The sequence below is a fragment of the Dromaius novaehollandiae genome, chromosome 35, assembly GCF_036370855.1.
Source record: "Dromaius novaehollandiae isolate bDroNov1 chromosome 35, bDroNov1.hap1, whole genome shotgun sequence".
NCBI lineage: Eukaryota > Metazoa > Chordata > Aves > Casuariiformes > Dromaiidae > Dromaius > Dromaius novaehollandiae.
The window spans coordinates 26,553-50,389 of record NC_088134.1 but is presented as its reverse complement, the minus strand read 5'-3'; the positions used below and the strand labels follow the sequence as shown (position 1 = coordinate 50,389).

The following is a 23,837-nucleotide window of genomic DNA, read 5'->3' as shown; positions in this document are numbered from 1 at the left end:
GTGGTGCTGGCGGGCGCAGCGCAGTGGGGCTGGGGGTGGGGGGGGCCTGGGGGGGGGCCGGGGTTTGGGTGGGCTTCGGGGATGCCGGGGGGGGTCAGGGTGCCGCGGGGGGGTCCCATGGGTGCCCCCCCCGCAGCGGGTGCTGCCGGGCAGCGCGGCGGAGCTGGGGGCCTTCGCGGGCCGGGCGCTGGGGGGGGGGGGGGGGCCGGGCTTTGGGGGGGTTTGGGGGGGTTTGGGGTGCCGGGGGGGTCAGGGTGCCGCGGGGGGGTCCCATGGGTGCCCCCCCCGCAGCGGGTGCTGCCGGGCAGCGCGGCGGAGCTGGGGGCCTTTGCGGGCCGGGCGCTGGGGGGGGGGGCGCCGGGCTTTGGGGGGGTTTGGGGTGCCGGGGGGGGTCAGGGTGCCGCGGGGGGGTCCCATGGGTGCCCCCCCCGCAGCGGGTGCTGCCGGGCAGCGCGGCGGAGCTGGGGGCCTTCGCGGGCCGGGCGCTGGGGGGGGCCGCCTGGCGCCTGGGGGTGTCGCTGCCCTGCGCCCACCTGCGCCTGCCCGGGGCCCCCCTGGCCCAGCGCCTCTACAACAGGTCAGCGCGGGGGGGGGCACCCGGACGCCTGGGCCCCGGGGGGGGGAGCCGGATGCCGGGGCCCCTATGGGGGGGGCACCCAGACGCCTGGGCCCCTGGGGGGGGGGAGCCGGATGCCGGGGCCCCTATGGGGGGGTTGGGGGGGGGCACCCGGACGCCTGGGCCCCGGGGGGGGGGCAGGGGGAGCCGGACGCCAGGGCCCATATGGGGTGGGGGGGGCACCCGGACGCCTGGGCCCCTGGGGGGGGGGAGCCGGATGCCGGGGCCCCTATGGGGGGGGCACCCGGACGCCTGGGCCCCTGGGGGGGGCAGGGGGAGCCGGATGCCGGGGCCCATATGGGGTGGGGAGGGGCCCAGACACTGGGGTCCCTGCGGGGGGGGGCACCCGGACGCCTGGGCCCCGGGAGGGGGGGATTGGAGGGGGGGGCCCGGACGCCTGGGCCCCGGGCCCGGACGCCTGGGCCCCTGGGGGGGGAGCCGATGCTGGGGCCCTATGGGGGGGTTGGGGGGGCACCCGGACGCCTGGGCCCCGGGGGGGGGCAGGGGGAGCCGGACGCCAAGGCCCATATGGGGTGGGGGGGGCACCCGGACGCCTGGGCCCCTGGGGGGGGGGGCAGGGGGAGCCGGACACCGGGGCCCTTATGGGGTGGGGGGGCCCAGACACCGGGTCACTGCTGGGGGGGGGGAGCCGGATGCCGGGGCCCCTATGGGGGGTTGGGGGGGCACCCGGACGCCTGGGCCCCTGGGGGGGGGAGCCGGACACCGGGGCCCTATGGGGGGGTTGGGGGGGGCACTCGGACGCCTGGGTCCTGGGGGGGGGGGGGCTCTCGGACTGGGGCGCTGGGAGGGGGGTTTGGGGGGGGGCCCGGACGCCTGGGCCCCGGGCGGGGGGGATTGGGGGGGGGCCCGGACGCCTGGGCCCGGGAGGGGGGGGATTGGGGGGGGGGGCCTGGACGCCTGGGCCCCGGGAGGGGGGGATTGGGGGGGGGGCCCGGACGCCTGGGCCCCGGGAGGGGGGGGATTGGGGGGGGGCCCGGACGCCTGGGCCCCGGGAGGGGGGGATTGGGGGGGGCCCGGACGCCTGGGCCCTCCCCCCGCGCATTCCGGTCCCGCCCCCAGGATCTATAACGACCTGCTGCTGTGGGAGCCCTCCTACCCCGGCCCCGCCCCCCGGAGAGCCACGCCCCCTCCGAGGGCCACGCCCACGCGGACGGCCACGCCCCCTGCCGGGGCGCCCGCCCCCCTCCCCCGCCGGCCCCGACACCTTCAAGCCCTGCAAGTCGGCGGCCCGGCTGGGTGAGCCCGGACGCCTGGGCCCCCGGGGGGGGATGGGGGGGCTGGGTGAGCCCGGACGCCTGGGCCCCCCGGGGGGGATGGGGGGGGCTGGGTGAGCCCGGACGCCTGGGCCCCCCGGGGGGGTGGGATGGGGGGGGCTGGGTGAGCCCGGACGCCTGGGCCCCCCGGGGGGGGGGGATGGGGGGGGCTGGGTGAGCCCGGACGCCTGGGCCCCCCGGGGGGGGGGATGGGGGGGCTGGGTGAGCCCGGACGCCTGGGACCCCGGGGGGGGGGATGGGGGGGGCTGGGTGAGCCCGGACGCGTGGGCCCCCCGGGGGGGGGAGCAGGGGGGACCCGGGCGCCTGGGCCCCCAGGGAGGGGAGGGGGGGACCTGGACGCCTGGGCCCCTGGGGGGGGTCCTGGACCCCTGGGGGGACTGGGGGGGGGGGCCCGGATGCCTGGGCCCCCGAGGGGGGGCAGGGGGGTGACCCAGATGCCTGGGCCCTTGGGGGGGGGATCTCGAACCCCTGGGGGGGCCCTGGACCCCTGGGTCCCTGGGGGGGGTCCCGGACGCCTGGGCCCCTGGGGGTGTGGGGAGGGGGTGGCCCGGACACCTGGGCCCCTTGGGGTGACCCTGGGTCCCCTGGGTCCCCGGGGTGGGGGGGGGGGTCCCGGCTGCCTGGGCCCCCGCGACCCCCCCGCTGCCCCCGCGCAGATTCGGACTCGGAGGAGGAGGAGGAGGAGGAGGAGGAGGGGGGGGAGGAAGAGGAGGCGCCGCCGGAGCCGGAGCCGGAGCCCGAGGGGCTGAGCCGCGTCGCCGCCAGCGTCACCGTGCTGCAGGGCCGCGTCACCGTCCTCTGCGACACCAAGGTGGGGCCACCCGGGCCACCCCGGGGTCCCTCGTGTCACCCGGGGCCACTGCAGGGTCTCTTGTGTCACCTGGGGCCACTGCAAGGTCCCTCGTGTCACCCAGGGCCACTGCAGGGTCTCTTGTGTCACCCGGGGCTACTGCAAGGTCCCTTGTGTCACCTGGGACCACTGCAGGGTCCCTTGTGTCACCCAGGGTCACCCCAGGGTCCCCGTGTCACCCGGAGCCACTGCAGGGTCTCTTGTGTCACCCAGGGTCACCCCAGGGTCCCTTGTGTCACCCAGGGCCACTGCAAGGTCCCTTGTGTCACCCAGGGTCACCCCAGGGTCCCTCGTGTCACCCGGGGCCACTGCAGGGCTTCTTGTGTCACCCTCGGTGTCCCGGGGACACCCCTTGGGTCCCCAGGTCACATTGGGGTCCCCAGGTCACCCTCAATGTCACCTTCGGTGGCCTGGGAACACCCCTGGGGTCACCTTGGGGTGCTCGGGTCACCCTCATGTCACCCTTGGAGGTGCAGGGACACCCTTTAGGTCCCCAGGTCACTTGGGGACCCTTGTGTCACCCTCCTGTCACCCTTGGAGGTGCAGGGACACCCTTTAGGTCCCCAGGTCACTTGGGGACCCTTGTGTCACCCTCATGTCACCCTTGGAGGTGCAGGGACACCCCTTGGGTCCCCAGGTCATTTGGGGACCCTTGTGTCACTCTCATGTCACCCTTGGAGGTGCAGGGACACCCCTTGGGTCCCCAGGTCACCTTGGGGACTCTTGTGTCACCCTCCTGTCACCCTTGGAGGTGCAGGGACATCCTTTAGGTCCCCAGGTCACTTGGGGACCCTAGTGTCACCCTCGTGTCACCCTTGGAGGTGCAGGGACACCCCTTGGGTCGCCAGGTCACTTGGGGACCCTTGTGTCACCCTCATGTCACCCTTGGAGGTGCAGGGACACCCTTTAGGTCCCCACGTCACCTTGGGGACCCTTGTGTCACCCTCATGTCACCCTTGGAGGTGCAGGGACACCCTTTAGGTCCCCAGGTCACCTTGGGGACCCTTGTGTCACCCTCATGTCACCCTTGGAGGTGCAGGGACACCCTTTAGGTCCCCAGGTCACTTGGGGACCCTAGTGTCACCCTCATGTCACCCTTGGAGGTGCAGGGACACCCTTTAGGTCCCCACGTCACCTTGGGGACCCTTGTGTCACCCTCATGTCACCCTTGGAGGTGCAGGGACACCCTTTAGGTCCCCAGGTCGCTTGGGGACCCTAGTGTCACCCTCGTGTCACCCCACATGTCCCCGGCAGGACGAGGGGGGCCGCGCGGTGCCGGGGGCCCACGGGGAGCTGGTGCTGGACGTGGGCGGCTGCACCGCGTCCCCCCGCGTCCCCCTGCGTCCCCCTGTCACCCTGTGTCCCCCTGCATCCCCCCACGTCCCCGCGTGTCCCCTGACGTGTCCCCGTGTCCCCCCCGCAGGACGAGGGGGGCCGCGCGGTGCCGGGGGCCCACGGGGAGCTGGTGCTGGACGTGGCCGGCTGCACCGCGTCCCCCCGCGTCCCCCTGCGTCCCCATGTCACCCTGTGTCCCCCTGCATCCCCCCACGTCCCCGCGTGTCCCCTGACGTGTCCCCGTGTCCCCCCCGCAGGACGAGGGGGGCCGCACGGTGCCGGGGGCCCACGGGGAGCTGGTGCTGGACGTGGGCGGCTGCACGGCGGTCGCCGTCTCCCGCTTCGAGGGCCGCGAGGGCCGCGGCTACGTCTGCGTCGAGGCGCAGCGCTTCGCCCTCTACCACGAAGGTGTGACCCCCCCCTGGGCCCAGCCCCCTATGAGCCCCTGGGAACCCCCCCGGGGTCCTGGCCCCCCCCACGGCACCTCCGGGGGGGTCCCAGCCCCCTACGAGCCCCCTACGAGCCCCTGGAGAATCCCCACGGGGTCCCGGTCCCTTCCATGGCACCTCCGGGGGGGTCCCAGCCCCCTACGAGCCCCCCGGGAATCCCCCCGGGGTCCTGGCCCCCCCCACGGCACCTCCGGGGGGTCCCAGCCCCCAGCCCAACCCTATACAAGCCCCTGGAGAATCCCCCTGGGGTCCCGGTCCCTTCCATGGCACCTCCGGGGGGGTCCCAGCCCCCAGCCCAGCCCAGCCCCCTACGAGGCCCTGGAGAGTCTCCACGGGGTCCCAGCCCCCCCACGGGGCTTCTGGGGGGGTCCCAACACCCGGCCCAGCCCCATATGAGCCCCTGGAGAATCCTCACGGTGTCCCAACACCCTCACGGGGCTTCTGGGGGGGTCCCAGCCCCAGCCCCCGCCCCCAGCCCAACCCCATATGAGCCCCTGGAGAGTCTCCACGGGGTCCCGGCCCCCCCACGGCACCTCCGGGGGGGTCCCAGCCCCCTACGAGCACCCAGAGAATCCCCACGGGGTCCCAGCCCCCCCACAGCATCCCCAGGGGGGTCCCGGCCCCCAGCCCAGCCCCCTACGAGCCCCTGGAGAATCCCCACGGGGTCCCAGACCCCCCACAGCGTCCTCGGGGGGGTCCCAGCCCCTTATGAGCCCCCAGGGAATCTCCCCGAGGTCCCGGCCCCCCCACGGGGCTTCTGGGGGGGTCCCGGCCCCCAGCCCAACCCTGTACGAGCCCCCGGGGAATCCCCACGGGCTCCCAACCCCCCCACGGGGCTTCTGGGGGGGTCCCAGCACACGGCCCAGCCCCCTACGAGCCCCTGGAGAATCCCCACGGGGTCCCAGTCCCTTCCATGGCACCTCCGGGGGGGTCCCAGCCCCCAGCCCAACCCTATACGAGCCCCTAGAGAATCCCCCCGGGCTCCCAACCCCCCCACGGGGCTTCTGGGGGGGTCCCGGCCCCCAGCCCAACCCTGTACGAGCCCCCGGGGAATCCCCACGGGGTCCCGGCCCCCCCATGGGGCTTCTGGGGGGGTCCCAACACCCGGCCCAACCCCCTACGAGCCCCTGGAGAATCCCCACGGTGTCCCAACACCCTCACGGGGCTTCTGGGGGGGTCCCAGCCCCAGCCCCCGCCCCCAGCCCAACCCCCTATGAGCCCCTGGAGAGTCTCCACAGGGTCCCGGCCCCCCCACGGCACCTCCGGGGGGGTCCCAGCCCCCTACGAGCACCCAGAGAATCCCCACGGGGTCCCAGCCCCCCCCACAGCATCCCCAGGGGGGTCCCAGCCCCCAGCCCAGCCCCCTACGAGCCCCCGGAGAATCCCCACGGGGTCCCAGCCCCCCCACAGCATCCTCGGGGGGGGTCCCAGCTCCCAGCCCAGCCCCCTACGAGCACCCAGAGAATCCCCACGGGGTCCCAGCCCCCTCCACAGCATCCTCGGGGGGGGTCCCAGCTCCTTATGAGCCCCCAGGGAATCCCCCCGGGGTCCCGGCCCCCCCACGGCGCTTCTGGGGGGGTCCCGGACCCCAGCCCAACCCTGTACAAGCCCCTGGAGAATCCCCCCGGGGTCCCGGCCCCCCCATGGGGCTTCTGGGGGGGTCCCAACACCCGGCCCAACCCTGTACGAGCCCCTGGAGAATCCCCCCAGGCTCCCAGCCCCCCCACGGGGCTTCTGGGGGGGTCCCAGCACACGGCCCAGCCCCATATGAGCCCCTGGAGAGTCTCCACGGGGTCCCGGCCCCCCCACGGCACCTCCGGGGGGGTCCCAGCCCCCCCATGGCACCTTCTAGGGGGTCCTGGCTCCCAGCCCAGCCCCCTACGAGCCCCCAGAGAATCCCCACGGGGTCCCGGCCCCCCCACAGTGTCCTCGGGGGGGGTCCCAGCCCCCAGCCCAGCCCCCTATGAGCCCCTGGAGAATCCCCCCGGGCTCCCAGCTCCCTCCACAGCATCCCCGGGGGGGTCCCAGCCCCCTACGAGCCCCCAGAGAATCCCCCCGGGGTCCCGGCCCCCCCACGGGGCTTCTGGGGGGGTCCCAGCCCCCGCCCAACCCCGTACGAGCCCCTAGAGAATCCCCCCAGGCTCCTGTCCCCATGGGGTCTGTGTCCGGGGGGGGTCCCAGGCCCCCCCACAGCACCTGGGGGGGGGTCCCGGCCCCCCACCCAACCCTATAGAAGCCCCTAGAGAATCCCCACGGGCTCCCGTTTCCCCCCCCCCGCCACGGCACCTCCGGGGGGGTCCCAGCCCCCTACGACCCCCCCGGAGAATCCCCCCCCCCCCACCCCAGGCGCGGGTGCTGACGGCGGGGGGGGGGGTCCCCGTCTCCCGCAGGCGCGGTGCCGGGGCCGCCGTCGGGGGGGGCCCCCGAGCTGCCGGGGGGGGCGCCCCCCCCCCACCTGCGCCCCACGCTGCTGCCCTGGGAGGAGCCGGCGCCGCCCCCCCCCGGCGCCCCGCGGCCCCCCCGCATGCTGGCCGCCGCCGCCGCCCTCGCCCTGCGCCCCGCCGCCAACGTCAAGGTGCCACGGCCCCCCGGGGAGGGGGGGGGGGACGCGGGGGGGGGGGCTGAGACCGGGCGCCCTCGTGACACACGTGTGGCTGAGGCCGGGTGCCCTCGTGACATGTGTGACTGAGGCCGGGCACCGTCGTGTCACACGTGTGGCTGAGGCCGGGCGCCCTCGTGACACGTGTGACTGAGACCGGGCGCCCTCATGACACACGTGTGGCTGAGGCCGGGTGCCCTCGTGACACGTGTGACTGAGGCCGGGCACCGTCGTGTCACACGTGTGACTGAGACCGGGCGACGTCGTGACACGTGTGGCCGGGGCTGGGCGCCCGTGTGACACGGGGGGGGGCGGGGGGGGGGGGCCAGGGCCCCTCATGTCGCATGTGGCTGAGGCCGGGCGCCGTCGTGACACACGTGTGGCTGAGGCCGGGCGCCCTCGTGACGTGGGGGGGGCCGGGGGGGGCCGGGTGCCTTCGTGTCACGTGTGGCCGCCGAGGCCGGGTGTGCTCGTGTCACCCGTGGCGGGGGGGGTGTCACCCGCGGCGGTGTCACGGCGGTTGGCAGTGCTGCAGGAGCCGCGGGTGTCGGTGGGGGTGTTGGTGTCACCCGGGGTGGGTGTTGAGGCGGGGTGTTGCTCCAGGAGATCCTGGTGTCGGTGGGGGGGGTGTGGGTGTCGGTGTCACCCTGTCTGGGTGTTGCCCCAGGAGATCCTGGTGTGGGTGTTGCTGGAGGGGGTGTTGGTGTTGATGGGGGTGTGGGTGTCGGTGTCACCGTGTGCGGGTGTTGCCGTAGGAGATCCTGGTGTGGGTGTTGCTGGAGGGGGTGTTGGGGGTGTTGGTGTTGGTGTCACCATGTCCAGGTGTTCCCGTAGGAGATCCTGGTGTGGGTGTTGCTGGAGGGGGTGTTGGTGTTGATGGGGGTGTGGGTGTTGGTGTCACCATGTCTGGGTGTTGCCCCAGGAGATCCTGGTGTGGGTGTTGCTGGAGGGGGTGTTGGGGGTGTTGGTGTTGGTGTCACCGTGTGCGGGTGTTGCCGTAGGAGATCCTGGTGTGGGTGTTGCTGGAGGGGGTGTTGGGGGTGTTGGTGCGGGTGTCACCGTGTGCGGGTGTTGCCGTAAGAGATCCTGGTGTCGGTGTTGCTGGAGGGGGTGTTGGGGGTGTTGGTGTTGGTGTCATCGTGTGCGGGTGTTGCCGTAGGAGATCCTGGTGTGGGTGTTGCTGGAGGGGGTGTTGGGGGTGTTGGTGTTGGTGTCACCGTGTCCGGGTGTTGCCGTAGGAGATCCTGGTGTGGGTGTTGCTGGAGGGGGTGTTGGGGGTGGGGGTGTTGGTGTCACCGTGTCCGGGTGTTGCCGTAGGAGATCCTGGTGTGGGTGTTGCTGGAGGGGGTGTTGGGGGTGGGGGTGTGGGTGTCACCGTGTGCGGGTGTTGCCGTAGGAGATCCTGGTGTCGGTGTTGCTGGAGGGGGTGTTGGGGGTGGGGGTGTGGGTGTCACCGTGTGCGGGTGTTGCCGTAGGAGATCCTGGTGTGGGTGTTGCTGGAGGGAGTGTTGGGGGTGTTGGTGTCGGTGTCACCGTGTGCGGGTGTTGCCGTAGGAGATCCTGGTGTGGGTGTTGCTGGAGGGGGTGTTGGGGGTGTTGGTGTCGGTGTCACCGTGTGCGGGTGTTGCCGTAGGAGATCCTGGTGTCGGTGTTGCTGGAGGGAGTGTTGGGGGTGTTGGTGTCGGTGTCATCGTGTGCGGGTGTTGCCGTAGGAGATCCTGGTGTGGGTGTTGCTGGAGGGGGTGTTGGGGGTGTTGGTGTTGGTGTCACCGTGTGCGGGTGTTGCCGTAGGAGATCCTGGTGTGGGTGTTGCTGGAGGGGGTGTTGGGGGTGTTGGTGTCGGTGTCACCGTGTGCGGGTGTTGCCGTAGGAGATCCTGGTGTGGGTGTTGCTGGAGGGGGTGTTGGGGGTGTTGGTGTCGGTGTCACCGTGTGCGGGTGTTGCCGTAGGAGATCCTGGTGTCGGTGTTGCTGGAGGGAGTGTTGGGGGTGTTGGTGTCGGTGTCATCGTGTGCGGGTGTTGCCGTAGGAGATCCTGGTGTGGGTGTTGCTGGAGGGGGTGTTGGGGGTGTTGGTGTTGGTGTCACCGTGTGCGGGTGTTGCCGTAGGAGATCCTGGTGTGGGTGTTGCTGGAGGGGGTGTTGGGGGTGTTGGTGCGGGTGTCACCGTGTGCGGGTGTTGCCGTAAGAGATCCTGGTGTCGGTGTTGCTGGAGGGGGTGTTGGGGGTGTTGGTGTTGGTGTCATCGTGTGCGGGTGTTGCCGTAGGAGATCCTGGTGTGGGTGTTGCTGGAGGGGGTGTTGGGGGTGTTGGTGTTGGTGTCACCGTGTCCGGGTGTTGCCGTAGGAGATCCTGGTGTGGGTGTTGCTGGAGGGGGTGTTGGGGGTGGGGGTGTTGGTGTCACCGTGTCCGGGTGTTGCCGTAGGAGATCCTGGTGTGGGTGTTGCTGGAGGGGGTGTTGGGGGTGGGGGTGTGGGTGTCACCGTGTGCGGGTGTTGCCGTAGGAGATCCTGGTGTCGGTGTTGCTGGAGGGGGTGTTGGGGGTGTTGGTGTGGGTGTCACCGTGTGCGGGTGTTGCCGTAGGAGATCCTGGTGTGGGTGTTGCTGGAGGGGGTGTTGGGGGTGTTGGTGTGGGTGTCACCGTGTGCGGGTGTTGCCGTAGGAGATCCTGGTGTGGGTGTTGCTGGAGGGGGTGTTGGGGGTGTGGGTGTCGGTGTCACCGTGTGCGGGTGTTGCCGTAGGAGATCCTGGTGTGGGTGTTGCTGGAGGGGGTGTTGGGGGTGTTGGTGTCGGTGTCACCGTGTGCGGGTGTTGCCGTAGGAGATCCTGGTGTCGGTGTTGCTGGAGGGGGTGTCGCTGCGGCACCGCCTGGGCCCCGCCCAGAACAGCTGGAACCAACAGGTGGGGGGGGCACGGGGGGGGGGGCAGCAAGGGAGGGGGCTGGGGGGGATCTGGGGGGGCAGTGGGGGGGGTTGGGGGGTCTCCGGGGTGGGGGGCGGCTCCGGGGGGTCCTGGGGGGGCATCAAGGGTGAGGGTGCCGGGGGGGGCACTTAGGGGTTGGGGGTGTGCGGGTGTTTTGGGGGGGTTGGGGCGATTCTGCCTGTCCATTTTGGGGCGAACTGGGGCTGTTTTGGGGCAGTTGGGGGTTCCGGGGGGCCAGGGTGATTCATCCATCCATTTTGGGGCGAATCGGGGCCGTTTGGGGCTGAATTGGGGCCATTTTGGGGCAGCCGGGGGTGATTTTGGGGGGGTTCGGGGTGACTCGCGTGTTCCAGGGGGGTCGGGGTGATTCCACCCCTCCGTTTTGGGCTGAATCGGGGCCGTTTTGGGGCAGTCGGGTGTGATTTTGGGGCGGTTTGGGGGTGATTCTGGTGTACCGGGGGGGTCGGGGTGATTCACCGCTCTGTTTCGGGCTGAACCGGGGCCATTTTGGGGCGGTCAGGGGTGATTTTGGGGCAGTTTGGGGTGATTCGGGGTTCTGAGGGGGTCGGGGTGATTCCACCCCTCCATTTTGGGGCGGTCGGGGGTGATTTTGGGGGGGTTCGGGGTGACTCGGGGTCCCGGGGGGGGTCGGGGCGATTCCACCCCTCCATTTTGGGCTGAACCGGGGCCATTTTGGGGCGGTCGGGGGTGATTTTGGGGCGGTCGGGGGTGATTTTGGGGGGTTCGGGGTGATTCGGGGTCCCGGGGGGGGTCGGGGCGATTCCACCCCTCCATTTTGGGGCGGTCGGGGGTGATTTTGGGGGGGTTCGGGGTGACTCGGGGTCCGGGGGGGGGTCGGGGCGATTCCACCCCTCCGTTTTGGGCCGAACCGGGGCCATTTTGGGGCGGTCGGGGGTGATTTTGGGGGGGTTTGAGGGTGACTCGGGGTCCCGGGGGGGGTCGGGGCGATTCCACCCCTCCATTTTGGGGTGGTTGGGGGCCGTTTTGGGGCAGTCGGGGGTGATTTTGGGGGGGTTCGGGGTGATTTTGGGGGGGTTCGGGGTGACTCGGGGTCCCGGGGGGGTTGGGGCGATTCCACCCCTCCATTTTGGGCTGAACCGGGGCCATTTTGGGGCGGTCAGGGGTGATTTTGGGGCGGTCGGGGGTGATTTTGGGGGGGTTCGGGGTGATTTTGGGGGGTTCGGGGTGACTCGGGGTCCCGGGGGGGGTCGGGGCGATTCCACCCCTCCATTTTGGGGCGGTCGGGGGTGATTTTGGGGGGGTTCGGGGTGATTTTGGGGGGGTTCGGGGTGACTCGGGGTCCCGGGGGGGGGTCGGGGCGATTCCACCCCTGCGTTTCGGGCCGAACCGGGGCCGTTTTGGGGCAGTCGGGGGTGATTTTGGGGCAGTTTGGGGTGATTCGGGGTCCCGGGGGGGGGTCGGGGCGATTCCACCCCTCCATTTTGGGGCGGTCGGGGGTGATTTTGGCGGGGTTCGGGGTGATTTGGGGGGGTTCGGGGTGACTCGGGGTCCCGGGGGGGGTCGGGGCGATTCCACCCCTCCATTTTGGGCTGAACCGGGGCCATTTTGGGGCGGTCGGGGGTGATTTTGGGGGGGTTCGGGGCGACTCGGGGTCCCGGGGGGGGTCGGGGCGATTCCACCCCTGCGTTTCGGGCCGAACCGGGGCCGTTTTGGGCCGCGCAGCTGCTGGAGTTCCTGGCGCTGGCGGACGAGGCCGTGCCGGGCTACGCGCCGCCCACCCCCGTCACCGAGCTGCACGTGCACCTGGCCCGCTGCGCCCTCGACTACAGGTGCCGGACGCCTGGGCCCCCGCCGCGCCGCGGGGGGGTGGGATGGGGGGGCCCCCGGACGCCTGGGCCCCCCTGACCCCCCTTTCCGCGTCCCGTCCCCCCCCCCAGGCCGCTCTACCTGCCGCTGCGGGTCCTCGTCACCGCCGACTCCTTCAGCGTCTCCAGCAACATCGTCACCGACACCTCCGTCTTCCTCATGAGGTGCCCGCGGGGCCCAGGCGTCCGGGGCGGGGCCCAGGCGTCCGGGGTGCGGAGGGGCCCAGGCGTCCGGCGCTGACACCCCCCCCCCGCCCCCAGGTTCATCGTGGACGACGCGGCCGTTTTCCTCTCGGACAAAGACCGGAGCGAGAGCCTCGACCTGTGCCGAGGTACCGGGGCCCCGGCGTCACCTTGTGTCACCCTGTGTCACCCTGTGTCACCCTCTGTCACCTTGTGTTACTCCTCTGTCACCTTGTGTCGCTTGTGTCACCCTGGCGTCACCCCAAATGGCCGTGGGGTTTCCCTGTGTTGTCTCACGTCACCCTCGTGTTGCTTGTGTCACCCTCGTGTCACCCTTGTGTCACCCTTGTTAGCTTCATGTCAGCCCTTTGTCACCCCCGTGTCACCCCATGGGTCCTCAGTGTCACCATGTCACCGCCCCGTCACCCCTGTGTCACCCCACGGGTCCCCAGGGTCCTGTGTCACCCCTGTGTCACCCTTGTGTCACCCCACGGGTCCCCAGGGTTCCCCGTGTCACCCCGTGTCACCCTCGTGTCACCCCATGGGTCCCCAGGGTTCCCCGTGTTACCCCTGTGTCACCCTCGTGTCACCCCATGGCTCCCCAGGGTCCCCCATGGCCCCACTGTCACCCCACGGCTCCACAAAGACCCTCTCTGACCCCTGGGGGGGGGGCCCAGGCGTCCGGGCAGGAGGAGCCCAGGTGTCCGGGTGGCGGGGCCCAGGCGTCCGGGCGGGGACCCAGGCGTCCGGGGGGGGCCCAGGCGTCCGGGCGGGGACCCAGGCATCCAGGAGGGACCCAGGTGTCCGGGAGGGGCCCAGGCGTCCGGGCGGGGACCCAGGCGTCCGGGCGGGGACCCAGGCATCCAGGAGGGGCCCAGGCGTCCAGGAGGGGCCCAGGCTTCCGGGAGGGACCCAGGCATCCAGGAGGGACCCAGGCGTCCGGGGAGGGACCCAGGTGTCCGGGAGGGGCCCAGGCGTCCGGGCGGGGACCCAGGCGTCCGGGCGGGGACCCAGGCATCCAGGAGGGGCCCAGGCGTCCAGGAGGGGCCCAGGCTTCCGGGAGGGACCCAGGCATCCAGGAGGGACCCAGGCGTCCGGGCGGGGACCCAGGCGTCCGGGAGGGACCCAGGCATCCAGGAGGGGCCCAGGCGTCCGGGCGGGGACCCAGGCGTCCGGGGAGGGACCCAGGCATCCAGGAGGGACCCAGGCGTCCGGGAGGGACCCAGGCATCCAGGAGGGGCCCAGGCGTCCGGGGAGGGACCCAGGCTTCCGGGAGGGACCCAGGCATCCAGGAGGGACCCAGGCATCCAGGAGGGGCCCAGGCGTCCGGGAGGGGCCCAGGCGTCCGGGGGGGTCCCAGGTGTCCGGGGAGGGACCCAGGCGTCCGGGCGGGGCCCAGGCGTCCGGGCGGGGACCCAGGCGTCCGGCCCCCAGACTACGTGTGCGTGGCGGAGGTGGACGTGCTGGAGCTGCTGGTGACCTGGAGGGGCAGCGCCGACGGCCGGGCGCCGGTCAGTGGGGCGCCGTGGGGCGGGGCCGTGGGGCGGGGCCGTGGGGCGGGGCCGGGGTGGCCGGGGGGGTGCTGGGGGGCACCAGGTTGGCTGGGGGGGGCCGTGGGGTGCTGTGGGGCGGGGCCATGGGGCAGAGCTGGGGGGGCCGTGGGGTGCTGTGGGGTGGCCCCGTCAGTGGGGCGCCGTGGGGCGGGGCCGTGGGGCAGGGCCGGGGTGGCCAGGGGGGTGCTGGGGGGCACCAGGGGTGGCCGTGGGGTGCTATGGGGCAGGGCCAGGGTGGCTGTGGGGTGCCATGGGGTGCCGTGGGGTGCTGTGGGGCGCCGTGGGGCTGGGCCGGGGTGGCTGTGGGGTGCCATGGGGTGCCGTGGGCTGGCTGTGGGGCGCCGTGGGGTGCCGTGGGGTGCCGTGGGGTGGCTGTGGGGTGCCATGGGGTGCCATGGGGTGGCTGTGGGGCACCGTGGGGTGCCATGGGGTGCCGTGGGGCGCCGTGGGGTGCCATGGGGTGCCGTGGGGTGGCTGTGGGGCGCCGTGGGGTGCCGTGGGGCAAGGCCGGGGGTGGCCGGAGGTGGCCATGGGGTGCTGTGGGGCGCCGTGGGGTGCCATGGGGTGCCGTGGGGTGGCTGTGGGGCGCCATGGGGTGCCGTGGGGCAAGGCCGGGGGTGGCCGGAGGTGGCCATGGGGTGCTGGTGGGCGCCGTGGGGCAGGGCTGGGGTAGCCATGGGGCACCATGGGGCTGCTGCACGGGTGGCCGTGGGGCTGCTGCACATCCGTGGGTCCCGCTGGGCGCTGTGGGTCACCGTGGGGTGCCGTGGGGTGCTATGGGGCGCCGTGGGGCTGCTCTGGGGGGCACCGAGGGGGATGGGGTGTCCCCAGGGGTCCCCATGTGTCACCGTGGGTCGCTGTGGGTCGGGTCCCTGGGGCGTGGCGGGTCGCTATGGGTCGCTGGAGGTCGCTATGGGGCGCTATGGGGCGCAGGGGGCCCCCCGGGAGGAGCTGCGCTGCCCGGCCGCCCGCGCCCGCCTCCGCACCTGCGCCGACTCCGCCGCCGCCCTCGGCCGCCTCCTGCGCTACCTGGGGGCCCGCGGAGACCTGCGCCCCCCCGGCCGCCCCACGGCGCGACCCACGGCGGCCCCCGCCGCCCCCCGCCGCCCCCAGGTGGGCTGCGCCGCCGGGACACCCCCCGCCCTGCCCCATAGCGGGCCCCAAGGGGGGCTGGGGGGGCTGGGGGGGACCCTCAAGTGGGGCTGGGGGGGATGTGGGGACCCCAGTCTGCCCCATAGTGACCCCCAAGTGGGGCTGGGGGGGACCCCAGTCTGCCCCATAGTGACCCCCAAGTGGGGCTGGGGGGGATGTGGGGACCCCAGTCTGCCCCATAGAGACCCCCAAGTGGGGCTGGGGGGACAGGGGGACCCCCAAGTGGGGCTGGGGGGGAGGTGGGGACCCCAGTCTGCCCCATAGAGACCCCCAAGTGGGTCAGGGAGGGCCCAGGGACCTGGCCGAGACCCCCAAGTGGGGCTGGGGGGGACGTGGGGACCCCAGTCTGCCCCATAGAGACCCCCAAGTGGGGCTGGGGGGGCTGGGGGGGACCCCCAAGTGGGGCTAGGGGGGACATGGGGACCCCAGTCTGCCCCATAGTGACCCCCAAGTGGGTCAGGGAGGGCCCAGGGACCCAGCCGAGACCCCCACATGGGGCTGGGGGGGAGGTGGGGACCCCAGTCTGCCCCATAGAGACCCCCAAGTGGGGCTGGGGGGGACGGGGGGACTCCAGTCTGCCCCATAGAGACCCCCAAGTGGGGCTGGGGGGGATGGGGGGGACCCTCAAGTGGGGCTGGGGGGGACGTGGGGACCCCAATCTGCCCCATAGAGACCCCCAAGTGGGGCTAGGGGGGATGTGGGGACCCCAGTCTGCCCCATAGTGACCCCCAAGTGGGTCAGAGAGGGCCGAGGGACCCCCAGTGACCCCCAAGTGGGGCTGGGGGGTCTCCGTGGGGCAGGGGGCTGCATGGGGCGGGGGGCTCCATGGGGCAGGGGTCGCCGTGGGGCAGGTGCTATGGGGCGGGGGTCTCCGTGGGTCGGGGGGCTCCGTGGGTCGCCGTGGGGCTCCCACCCCCCCCCCGCCCCCCCCAGGCGCCGGCCGCCATCAACCAGCAGGACCTGGCGGACGCCCTGCTCGACGCCCCCCCCCCGCCCCACGGCGCCCCACGGCCCCCCGGTAACCGCGGGGGGGGCAGCTATGGGTCCGGGGGGGCAGTTGTGGGTCCGAGGGGGCAGCTATCAGTCCTGGGGAGCAGTTATGGGTCGGGGGGACGCTATGCGTCCTGGGGGGGCAGCTGTGGGTCCGGGGGGGCAGTTGTGGGTCCGGGGGGCAGCTATGGGTCCGGGGGGGCAGTTATGGGTCCAGGGGAACAGTTGTAGGTCCAGGGAAGAGGTTGTGGGTCTGGGGGAGCAATTATGGGTCCTGGGGGGGCAGTTATGGGTCCGGGGGGGCAGTTGTGGGTCCAGGGGGAGCAGCTATGGGTCCTGGGGGGGCAGTTGTGGGTCCGGGGGGGGCAGTTATGGGTCCGGGGGGGCAGCTATGGGTCCGGGGGGGCAGCTATGGGTCCGGGGGGCAGTTGTGGGTCCAGGGGGAGCAGCTATGGGTCCTGGGGGGGCAGTTGTGGGTCCGGGGGGGGCAGCTATGGGTCCGGGGGGGCAGTTATGGGTCTGAGGGGAGCAGTTGTCAGTCTGGGGAGGCAGTTATGGGTCTGGGGGGCAGTTATGGGTCCAGGAGAGGCAGTTATGGGTCCTGAGGGGGCAGTTATGGGCCCGGGGGGGGCAGTTGTGGGTCCAGGGGGGGCAGTTATGGGTCCAGGGGGGGCAGTTGTGGGTCTGGGGGGGGCAGTTATGGGTCTGGGGGGAGCAGTTGTCAGTCTGGGGAGGCAGTTATGGGTCCTGGGGGGGCAGTTATGGGTCGGGGGGGCAGTTATGGGTCCGGGGGGCAGTTATGGGTCTGGGGGGAGCAGTTGTCAGTCTGGGGAGGCAGTTATGGGTCCTGGGGGGGCAGTTATGGGTCTGGGGGGGCAGTTATGGGCCCGGGGGGGGCAGTTGTGGGTCCGGGGGGGGCAGTTATGGGTCTGGGGGGAGCAGTTGTCAGTCTGGGAAGGCAGTTATGGGCCCGGGGGGGGCAGCTGTGGGTCTGGGGGGGCAGTTATGGGCCCGGGGGGGCAGTTGTGGGTCGCGGGGGGCAGCTATGGGGCTGACACCCCCCCCCAGACGGGGCGCCGCCGCCCCCCCCGGTCTCCGTCTACCTCTTCCCCGGCGAGGGGGGGCCCCGGCCCCACGGCGGCCCCACGGCAGCCGCCCCCGGCCCCACGGCGGCCCCCCCCGGCCCCACGGCCCCCCCCGGCCCCACGGCGGCCCCCCCCGAGGGCGGCGACGCCTCCGACCCCGACGGCTTCTGCATCCTCGACGCCCCCGGCACCGGCATCCCCGTGAGTCCCGGACGCCTGGGCCCCTGGGGGGGGGCGTGGGGGGGCACCCGGACGCCTGGGCCCCGTTTGGGGGGCACCTGGATGCCTGGGCCCCGCAGAGGGGACGCCTGGGCCCCTGGGGGGGGCACCCGGATGCCTGGGCCCCATGGGGGGGACGCCTGGGCCCCTGAGGGGGGGTGCCAGGACGCCTGGGCCCCGGGGGGGGGATGGGGGGGGTTGCCTGGACGCCTGGGTCCCTTTTTGGGGGGCCACCCGGACGCCTGCCCGCAGAGGGGATGCCTGGGCCCTGGGGGGGGCATGGGGGGGCACCCGGACGCCTGGGCCCTTGGGGGGGGGCGGGGGGGCACCCGGACGCCTGGGCCCTTGTGGGGGGGGGGGACGGGGGGGGGTTGCCTGGACGCCTGGGTCCCTTTTTGGGGCCCCCCGGACGCCTGGGCCCCTGGGGGGGGGCACCCGGACGCCTGGGCCCTTGGGGGGGGGTGGACGGGGGGGGTTGCCTGGACGCCTGGGCCCCGGGGGGGGGGGGGCACCCGGACACCTGGGTCCCTTTTTGGGGCCCCCCGGACGCCTGTGCCCCTGGGGGGGGGCACCCGGACGCCTGGGCCCTTGGGGGGGGGGTGGACGGGGGGGGGTTGCCTGGACGCCTGGGTCCCTTTTTGGGGCCCCCCGGACGCCTGGGCCCCTGGGGGGGGGCACCCGGACGCCTGGGCCCTTGGGGGGGGGGGGACGGGGGGGGGGTTGCCTGGACACCTGGGTCCCTTTTTGGGCCCCCCCCGGACGCCGGGGCCCTGACGTGCCCCCGCAGCCGCGGGACGGGGAGCCGGTGGTGCGGCGCCTGGCGCCGGGGCGGCTGCGGGTGCGGGAGGGGCACTTCGGGTGCCCGCGGGGGGGCGCCGACCTGCTGCGCCCCCCCCCCGGGCTGCCCCCCCCCCCGCCGCCGCCTGCTGCTGCGCGACGCCGCCCTGGGCTGGCACCTCTACGGGGGGCGGGACTTCGGGCCTGGCCCCGCCCCCGCCGCTGGGTAGGCCACGCCCCTTCCCCCCCCCCCCGCCGCGGGCCCGCCCTGCTCGGGAGGGGGAGGGGGGCGGGTGTGTTGTGCCCTTGGGGGCGGGGCTAAAAGAGGCCACGCCTCCCCCTGGGTGGGGGAGTGGGAGGGGTTTGGAGGGGGCCTAGGTGCCTGGGGGTGGGGCTAGAGGAGGCCACGCCCCAAGTGGGGGAGTGGAAGGGGTTTGGAGGGGGCCTAGGTGCCTGGGGGTGGGGCTAGAGGAGGTCACGCCCCCAAGTGGGGGAGTGGGAGGGGTTTGGAGGGGGCCTAGGTGCCCGGGGGTGGGGCTAGAGGAGGCCACGCCCCCAAGTGGGGGAGTGGGAGGGGTTTGGAGGGGGCCTAGGTGCCTGGGGGCGGGGCTAAAGGAGGCCACGCCCCCAGGTGGGGAGGGGAGGGGGAGGTGGCAGGGTCCTGGGTCTCCAGGGGGCGGTGCTAGAGGAGGCCACGCCCCCAGGGTGGGTTTTGGGGAATGGGAGGGGTTTGGAGGGTTCCCAGGTGCCCAGGGGGTGGGGCTAAAGGAGGCCACGCCCCCAGGTGAGGGAGTGGGAGGGGCTTGGGGGGTCCTGGGTGCCCAGGGGGTGGGGCTAAATGACGCCACACCCCCAGGGAGGGGGGGGGGTGGGCGGTGTTTGGGAGGGTCCTGCGTGCCCAGGGGGTGGGGCTAAAGGAGGCCACGCCCCTCGAGCCATGATATGGGTGGGGTGGGGTTAAAGTGGAGGCCACACCCCTGAGGTGGGGTGGGCGGGGCTTGGGAGTGGGTGGAGCTTGGAGGGTCTTGGGGGCCCAGGGGCGGAGCTAATGGTGCTGTGGTATAGGGTGTGGGTGGGGCTAAAGTGGCGGCCACGCCCCTAGGGCTTGGCATGGGCGGGGTTTAGGGTGGGAGGGGCTTGGCGAGGGGCGTGGCTAAAGCAGAGCACACACTCCTGGTGGGGAGGGGGTGCGGTTGGGGTGGGGGTGGGCGGGGCCGGCAGTGACCCCACCCCCTTGTTAGGCCCCGCCCCTCCCGGGGGGGCCCCGAGCGCCCGCAGGACGCCTGGCGCAGCCGGGGGGGTCCCGGGCGCCTCCAGCACCTGCTGGTGGAGCTGCAGCTCAGCAAGGTGGGGCCGGGGGGGTCCCGGGGGGGTCTGGGGGGGTCCCAGGGGGGTCCTGGGGGGGTCTGGAGAGTCTGGGGGGGTCCCGGGGGGGTCCTGGGCGCCTCCAGCACCTGCTGGTGGAGCTGCAGCTCAGCAAGGTGGGGCCGGGGGGGGGCCGGGGGGGTCCCGGGGGGTCCTGGGGGGGTCTGGAGAGTCTGGGGGGGTCCCGGGGGGGCCCCGGGCACCTCCAGCACCTGCTGGTGGAGCTGCAGCTCAGCAAGGTGGGGCCGGGGGGGGGTCTGGGGGGGTCTGGGGGGGGCCTGGGGGTCTGGGGGGATCCCATGGGGGTCTGGGGCGTCCCGGGGGGGTCCCATGGGGGTCCGGGGGGGTCCCGGGGGGGTCTGGGGGTCCGGGGGGGTCTGGGGGGTGCCATGGGGGTCTGGGGGGGTCCCATGGGGGTCCTGGGGGTCTGGGGGGGTCCCAGGGGGGTCCAGGGGGGTCCTGGAGGGGCTATGGGAGCCGGGGGGGGTCCCAGGGGGTCTGGGGGGTCCAATGGGAGCCTGGGGGGGTCCTGGGGGGTCCCAGAGGGGGTAACGGGGGTCCAGGGGGGGCCTAGAGAGGGACAAGGGGGTGTTGGGGGTCCTTGGGCACCTCCATCCCGTGCTCACGGCCCTGGGGGCAGCCGTGGGGCAGCCATGGGGCGGGGGGGGCCATGGGGCAGGGGGGGGCCATGGGGCAGCCCCACAGCTCCCCCCCCCAGGTGAGCCTGCAGCACGAGAGCTACGTGGAGGAGGAAGAGGAGGAGGAGGAAGGCGGCCGCGCCGTGGGGCAGCGCCGTGGGGCAGCCGTGGGGCCGGGCGAGCGCCCCGAGGAGGAGGAGGAGGAGGAAGGCCGCGCCGTGGGGCAGCGCCGTGGGGCAGCCGTGGGGCCGGGCGAGCGCCCCGAGGAGGAGGAGGAGGCGGCGGAGGAAGGCGGCCGCGCCGTGGGGCAGCGCCGTGGGGCAGCCGTGGGGCCGGGCGAGCGCCCCGAGGAGGAGGAGGAAGAGGAGGAAGGCCGCGCCGTGGGGCAGCGCCGTGGGGCAGCCGTGGGGCCGGGCGAGCGCCCCGAGGAGGAGACGGCGGAGGAAGGCAGCCGCGCCGTGGGGCAGCGCCGTGGGGCAGCCATGGGGCCGGGCGAGCGCCCGAGGAGGAGGAAGAGGAGGAGGAGGAAGGCGGCCGCGCCGTGGGGCAGCGCCGTGGGGCAGCCGTGGGGCCGGGCGAGCGCCCGAGGAGGAGGAGGAGGAGGAAGAGGAGGAAGGCCGCGCCGTGGGGCAGCGCCGTGGGGCAGCCGTGGGGCCGGGCGAGCGCCCCGAGGAGGAGGAGACGGCGGAGGAAGGCGGCCGCGCCGTGGGGCAGCGCCGTGGGGCAGCCGTGGGGCCGGGCGAGCGCCCCGCCGCCCGCCAAGTGCTGCTGGTGCAGGAGCTGGAGGTCCGCGACCGGCTGGCGGCTTCGCGGGCCCAGAGGCTGCTGCGGCCCCGGGGGGGGCCCCGGCGCGGCCCCCGCCCCATGGTGCGTCCCGGGGGGGGGGGGACACGGGGGGGACACGGGGACACGGGGGGGACACAGGTGTGGGCCGTGGGCTGTGGGGCCTGCCCGGCCCCCCCCCCCCATAGCCCATCTGTTTGTGTCCCCCCGTGTCCCCCCCGTGTCCCCCCCCGTGTCCCCCCTGTCCCTGTGTCCCCCTTGTCCCCCCGTGTCCCGTGTCCCCCCCATGTCCGCCCTGTCCCCCTGTCCCTTCCTCTCCCCCCGTGTCCCCCCATGTCCCCTGTGTCCCCCCCGTGTCCCCCCTGTCCCTGTGTCCCCCCTTGTCCCCCCGTGTCCCCTGTGTCCCCCCCTTGTCCACCCTGTCCCTGTGTCCCGTGTCCCCCCCATGTCCGCCCTGTCCCTGTGTCCCCCCCTGTGTCCCCCCCATGTCTGCCCTGTCCCCATGTCCTTTCCTCTCCCCCCATGTCCCCTCCATGTGTCCCCTGTGTCCCCCCATGTCCCCTGTCCCTGTGTCCCCCCGTGTCCCCTGTGTCCCCCCGTGTCTGCCCTGTCCCCGTGTCCCTCTCTCTCCCCCCGTGTCCCCCATGTCCCTCCGTGTCCCCTTGTGTCCCTGTGTCCCATGTCCCTGTGTCCCCCATCCATGTGTCCCCCCATGTCCCTCCTTGTCCCCCCACGTCCCCCCATGTCCCATGTGCCCTATGTCACTTCGTGTCCCCTTGTGTCCCCTTGTGTCCCCGTGTCCCGTGTCCTTGATGTCCCCCATGTCCGTGTGTCCCCATGTTCTCCTGTGTCCTTTGTGCCCCGTGTCCCCTGTGTTCTCTGTCCCCCATGTCCCCCTCTGTCCCCCTTGTCCCCCTCTGTCCCCCATGTTGCCTTGTGTTCCCTTCTGTCTCTGTGTCCCTTGTGTCCTGTGTCCCCCATGTCCCTCTGTGTCCCCCATGTCCCTCTGTGTCCCCCATGTCCCCCTGTGTCCCCTGTATCCCCCATGTCCCCGTGTCCCCTCATGTCCCTGTGTCTTGTGTCCATGTCCCCCCATGTCCCCGTGTCCCCCATGTCCCTCCCTCTCCCCCTGTGTTCCCTGTCCCCCCGTGTCCCCCCCGTGTCCCCATGTCCCCCCGTGTCCCCGTCCCCCCCCGTGACCCCCCCAGCTCTCGGTGAAGGCTCTGCACGTGCTGCCCCAGTCGCCCCCGGGGGCCCCCGAGTGCTGCTTGCGGGTGGCCCTGCTGCCCCTGCGCCTCGACCTCGACCAGGTGGGGGGGCCGGGGGGGGCCCATGGGTGCCCTGGGGGGGTCCTGGGGTCCGGGGGGGGTCCTGGGGTCCCGGGGGGTCCCATGGGTGCCCTGGGGGGGTCCCGGGGGTCCGGGGGGGTCCTGGGGGGGTCACGGGGTCCGGGGGGTGGGGGGACACGGGGGCCCCCGAGTGCTGCTTGCGGGTGGCCCTGCTGCCCCTGCGCCTCGACCTCGACCAGGTGGGGGGGGCCGGGGGGGTCCCATGGGTGCCCTGGGGGGGTCCCGGGGGTCCTGGGGTGGTCCTGGGGGGGTCCGGGGGTGTCCCATGGGTGCCCTGGGGGGCTCCCGGGGGTCCGGGGGGGGTCCTGGGGGGGCCGGGGGGGTCCCATGGGTGCCCTGGGGGGGTCCCGGGGGTCCGGGGGGGGTCCTGGGGGGGCCGGGGGGGGCCCATGGGGGCCCTGGGGGGGTCCGGGGGGTCCGGGGGGGTCCTGGGGGGGTCCCGGGGTCCGGGGGGGGGACACGGGGGCCCCCGAGTGCTGCTTGCGGGTGGCCCTGCTGCCCCTGCGCCTCGACCTCGACCAGGTGGGGGGGGCCGGGGGGGTCCCATGGGTGCCCTGGGGGGGTCCTGGGGTCCGGGGGGGTCCTGGGGTCCCGGGGGGTCCCATGGGTGCCCTGGGGGGGTCCCGGGGGCCCAGGGGGGGTCCTGGGGGGGTCCCGGGGGTCCTGGGGTGGTCCTGGGGGCCCAGGGGGGTCCCATGGGTGCCCTGGGGGGGTCCCGGGGGTCCTGGGGGGGTCCTGGGGGCCCGGGGGGGTCCCATGGGTGCCCTGGGGGGGTCCTGGGGTCCGGGGGGGGGGTCCTGGGGGCCCGGGGGGGTCCCATGGGTGCCCTGGGGGGTCCTGGGGGGGTCCTGGGGGCCCGGGGGGGTCCCATGGGTGCCCTGGGGGGTCCTGCGGAGGTCCTGGGGGTCCCAATAGGGTCCTGGATGGTCTAGGAGGGGTCCTGGGGGGGGGTCCAGGGTGCCCCCCCCGGGGGGGGTTTTGGGGCACCCTAGGGAGAATGCATTGAGCCTGGGGGGGGGGTTGGGTGCTCTGGGGGGGGGCTGTGGGGCACCCAGGTGGGTTATGGGGCATGGGGGGGCGGGGGCATGGGGCACCCAGGGGGCTGTGGGGCACCCAGGGGGGGTCACGGGGCACCCAGGGGGTCTATGGGGCACCGGGGGGGGTCATGGGGCACCCATGGGTGTGTGGGGCACCCAGGGGGTCTATGGGGCACCGGGGGGGGGTCATGGGGCACCCATGGGTGTGTGGGGCACCCAGGGGGGGTCACGGGGCACCCAGGGGGTCTATGGGGCACCGGGGGGGGTCATGGGGCACCCATGGGTGTGTGGGGCACCCAGGGGGTCTATGGGGCACCGGGGGGGGGTCATGGGGCACCCATGGGTGTCTGGGCCCCCCCAGGGGCACATGGACCCCCGGGGGGGGTCACAAGCCACCCTGGGGCATCCCCGGCTCCCCGAGGGGGGTGGCGAGGCGCCGTGGGGCACCCATGGGTGCTGTCACCCCCCCGACACCCTCCCCGTGTCCCCCCCCCCCCAGGACACCCTCATCTTCCTCAAGGACTTCTTCAGCGAGGTGGCCAGCGGCGTCGGCCCCCCCAAGGCCCCCCCGGCGCCCCCCCACGGTAGGGGCACCCATGGGTGCCGGGGGGGGGGTGCGGGGTGCAGGGGTGCCCCACGGCGCCGCCCTCACCCCCCCCGGCCCCCCCCAGCCTGCCCGGACGCCGGGGCCCCCCCCGTGCTGGCGGCGGCGGCGGAGGAGGAGGAGGAGGAGGAGGAGGCCGAAGCCGAGCAGCCCATCTACTTCCGGTGCTGGGGGCGACGGGGGTCCCCGGG

The 23,837-nt window shown here is 74.1% G+C and overlaps 1 protein-coding gene across 1 annotated transcript in view; it reads left to right on the top strand.

The window, feature by feature from the left end:
• The window catches only part of LOC135325257 (autophagy-related protein 2 homolog A-like), a 35,465-nt gene that overhangs the window by 2,470 nt on the left and 9,158 nt on the right, over positions 1-23,837 (top strand). Inside the window, exons 4-22 of the mRNA XM_064503138.1 lie at positions 435-577; positions 1,697-1,873; positions 2,568-2,722; positions 4,354-4,504; positions 6,936-7,120; positions 9,963-10,043; positions 11,769-11,875; positions 11,984-12,076; positions 12,173-12,243; positions 13,529-13,605; positions 14,581-14,760; positions 15,733-15,817; positions 16,858-17,075; positions 17,881-18,096; positions 19,112-19,217; positions 19,954-20,744; positions 21,865-21,966; positions 23,542-23,626; positions 23,714-23,810. Coding sequence (XP_064359208.1) covers positions 435-577; positions 1,697-1,873; positions 2,568-2,722; positions 4,354-4,504; positions 6,936-7,120; positions 9,963-10,043; positions 11,769-11,875; positions 11,984-12,076; positions 12,173-12,243; positions 13,529-13,605; positions 14,581-14,760; positions 15,733-15,817; positions 16,858-17,075; positions 17,881-18,096; positions 19,112-19,217; positions 19,954-20,744; positions 21,865-21,966; positions 23,542-23,626; positions 23,714-23,810 — 3,120 coding nt within the window. The remainder of the gene's footprint in view (positions 1-434; positions 578-1,696; positions 1,874-2,567; positions 2,723-4,353; positions 4,505-6,935; positions 7,121-9,962; positions 10,044-11,768; positions 11,876-11,983; positions 12,077-12,172; positions 12,244-13,528; positions 13,606-14,580; positions 14,761-15,732; positions 15,818-16,857; positions 17,076-17,880; positions 18,097-19,111; positions 19,218-19,953; positions 20,745-21,864; positions 21,967-23,541; positions 23,627-23,713; positions 23,811-23,837) is intronic.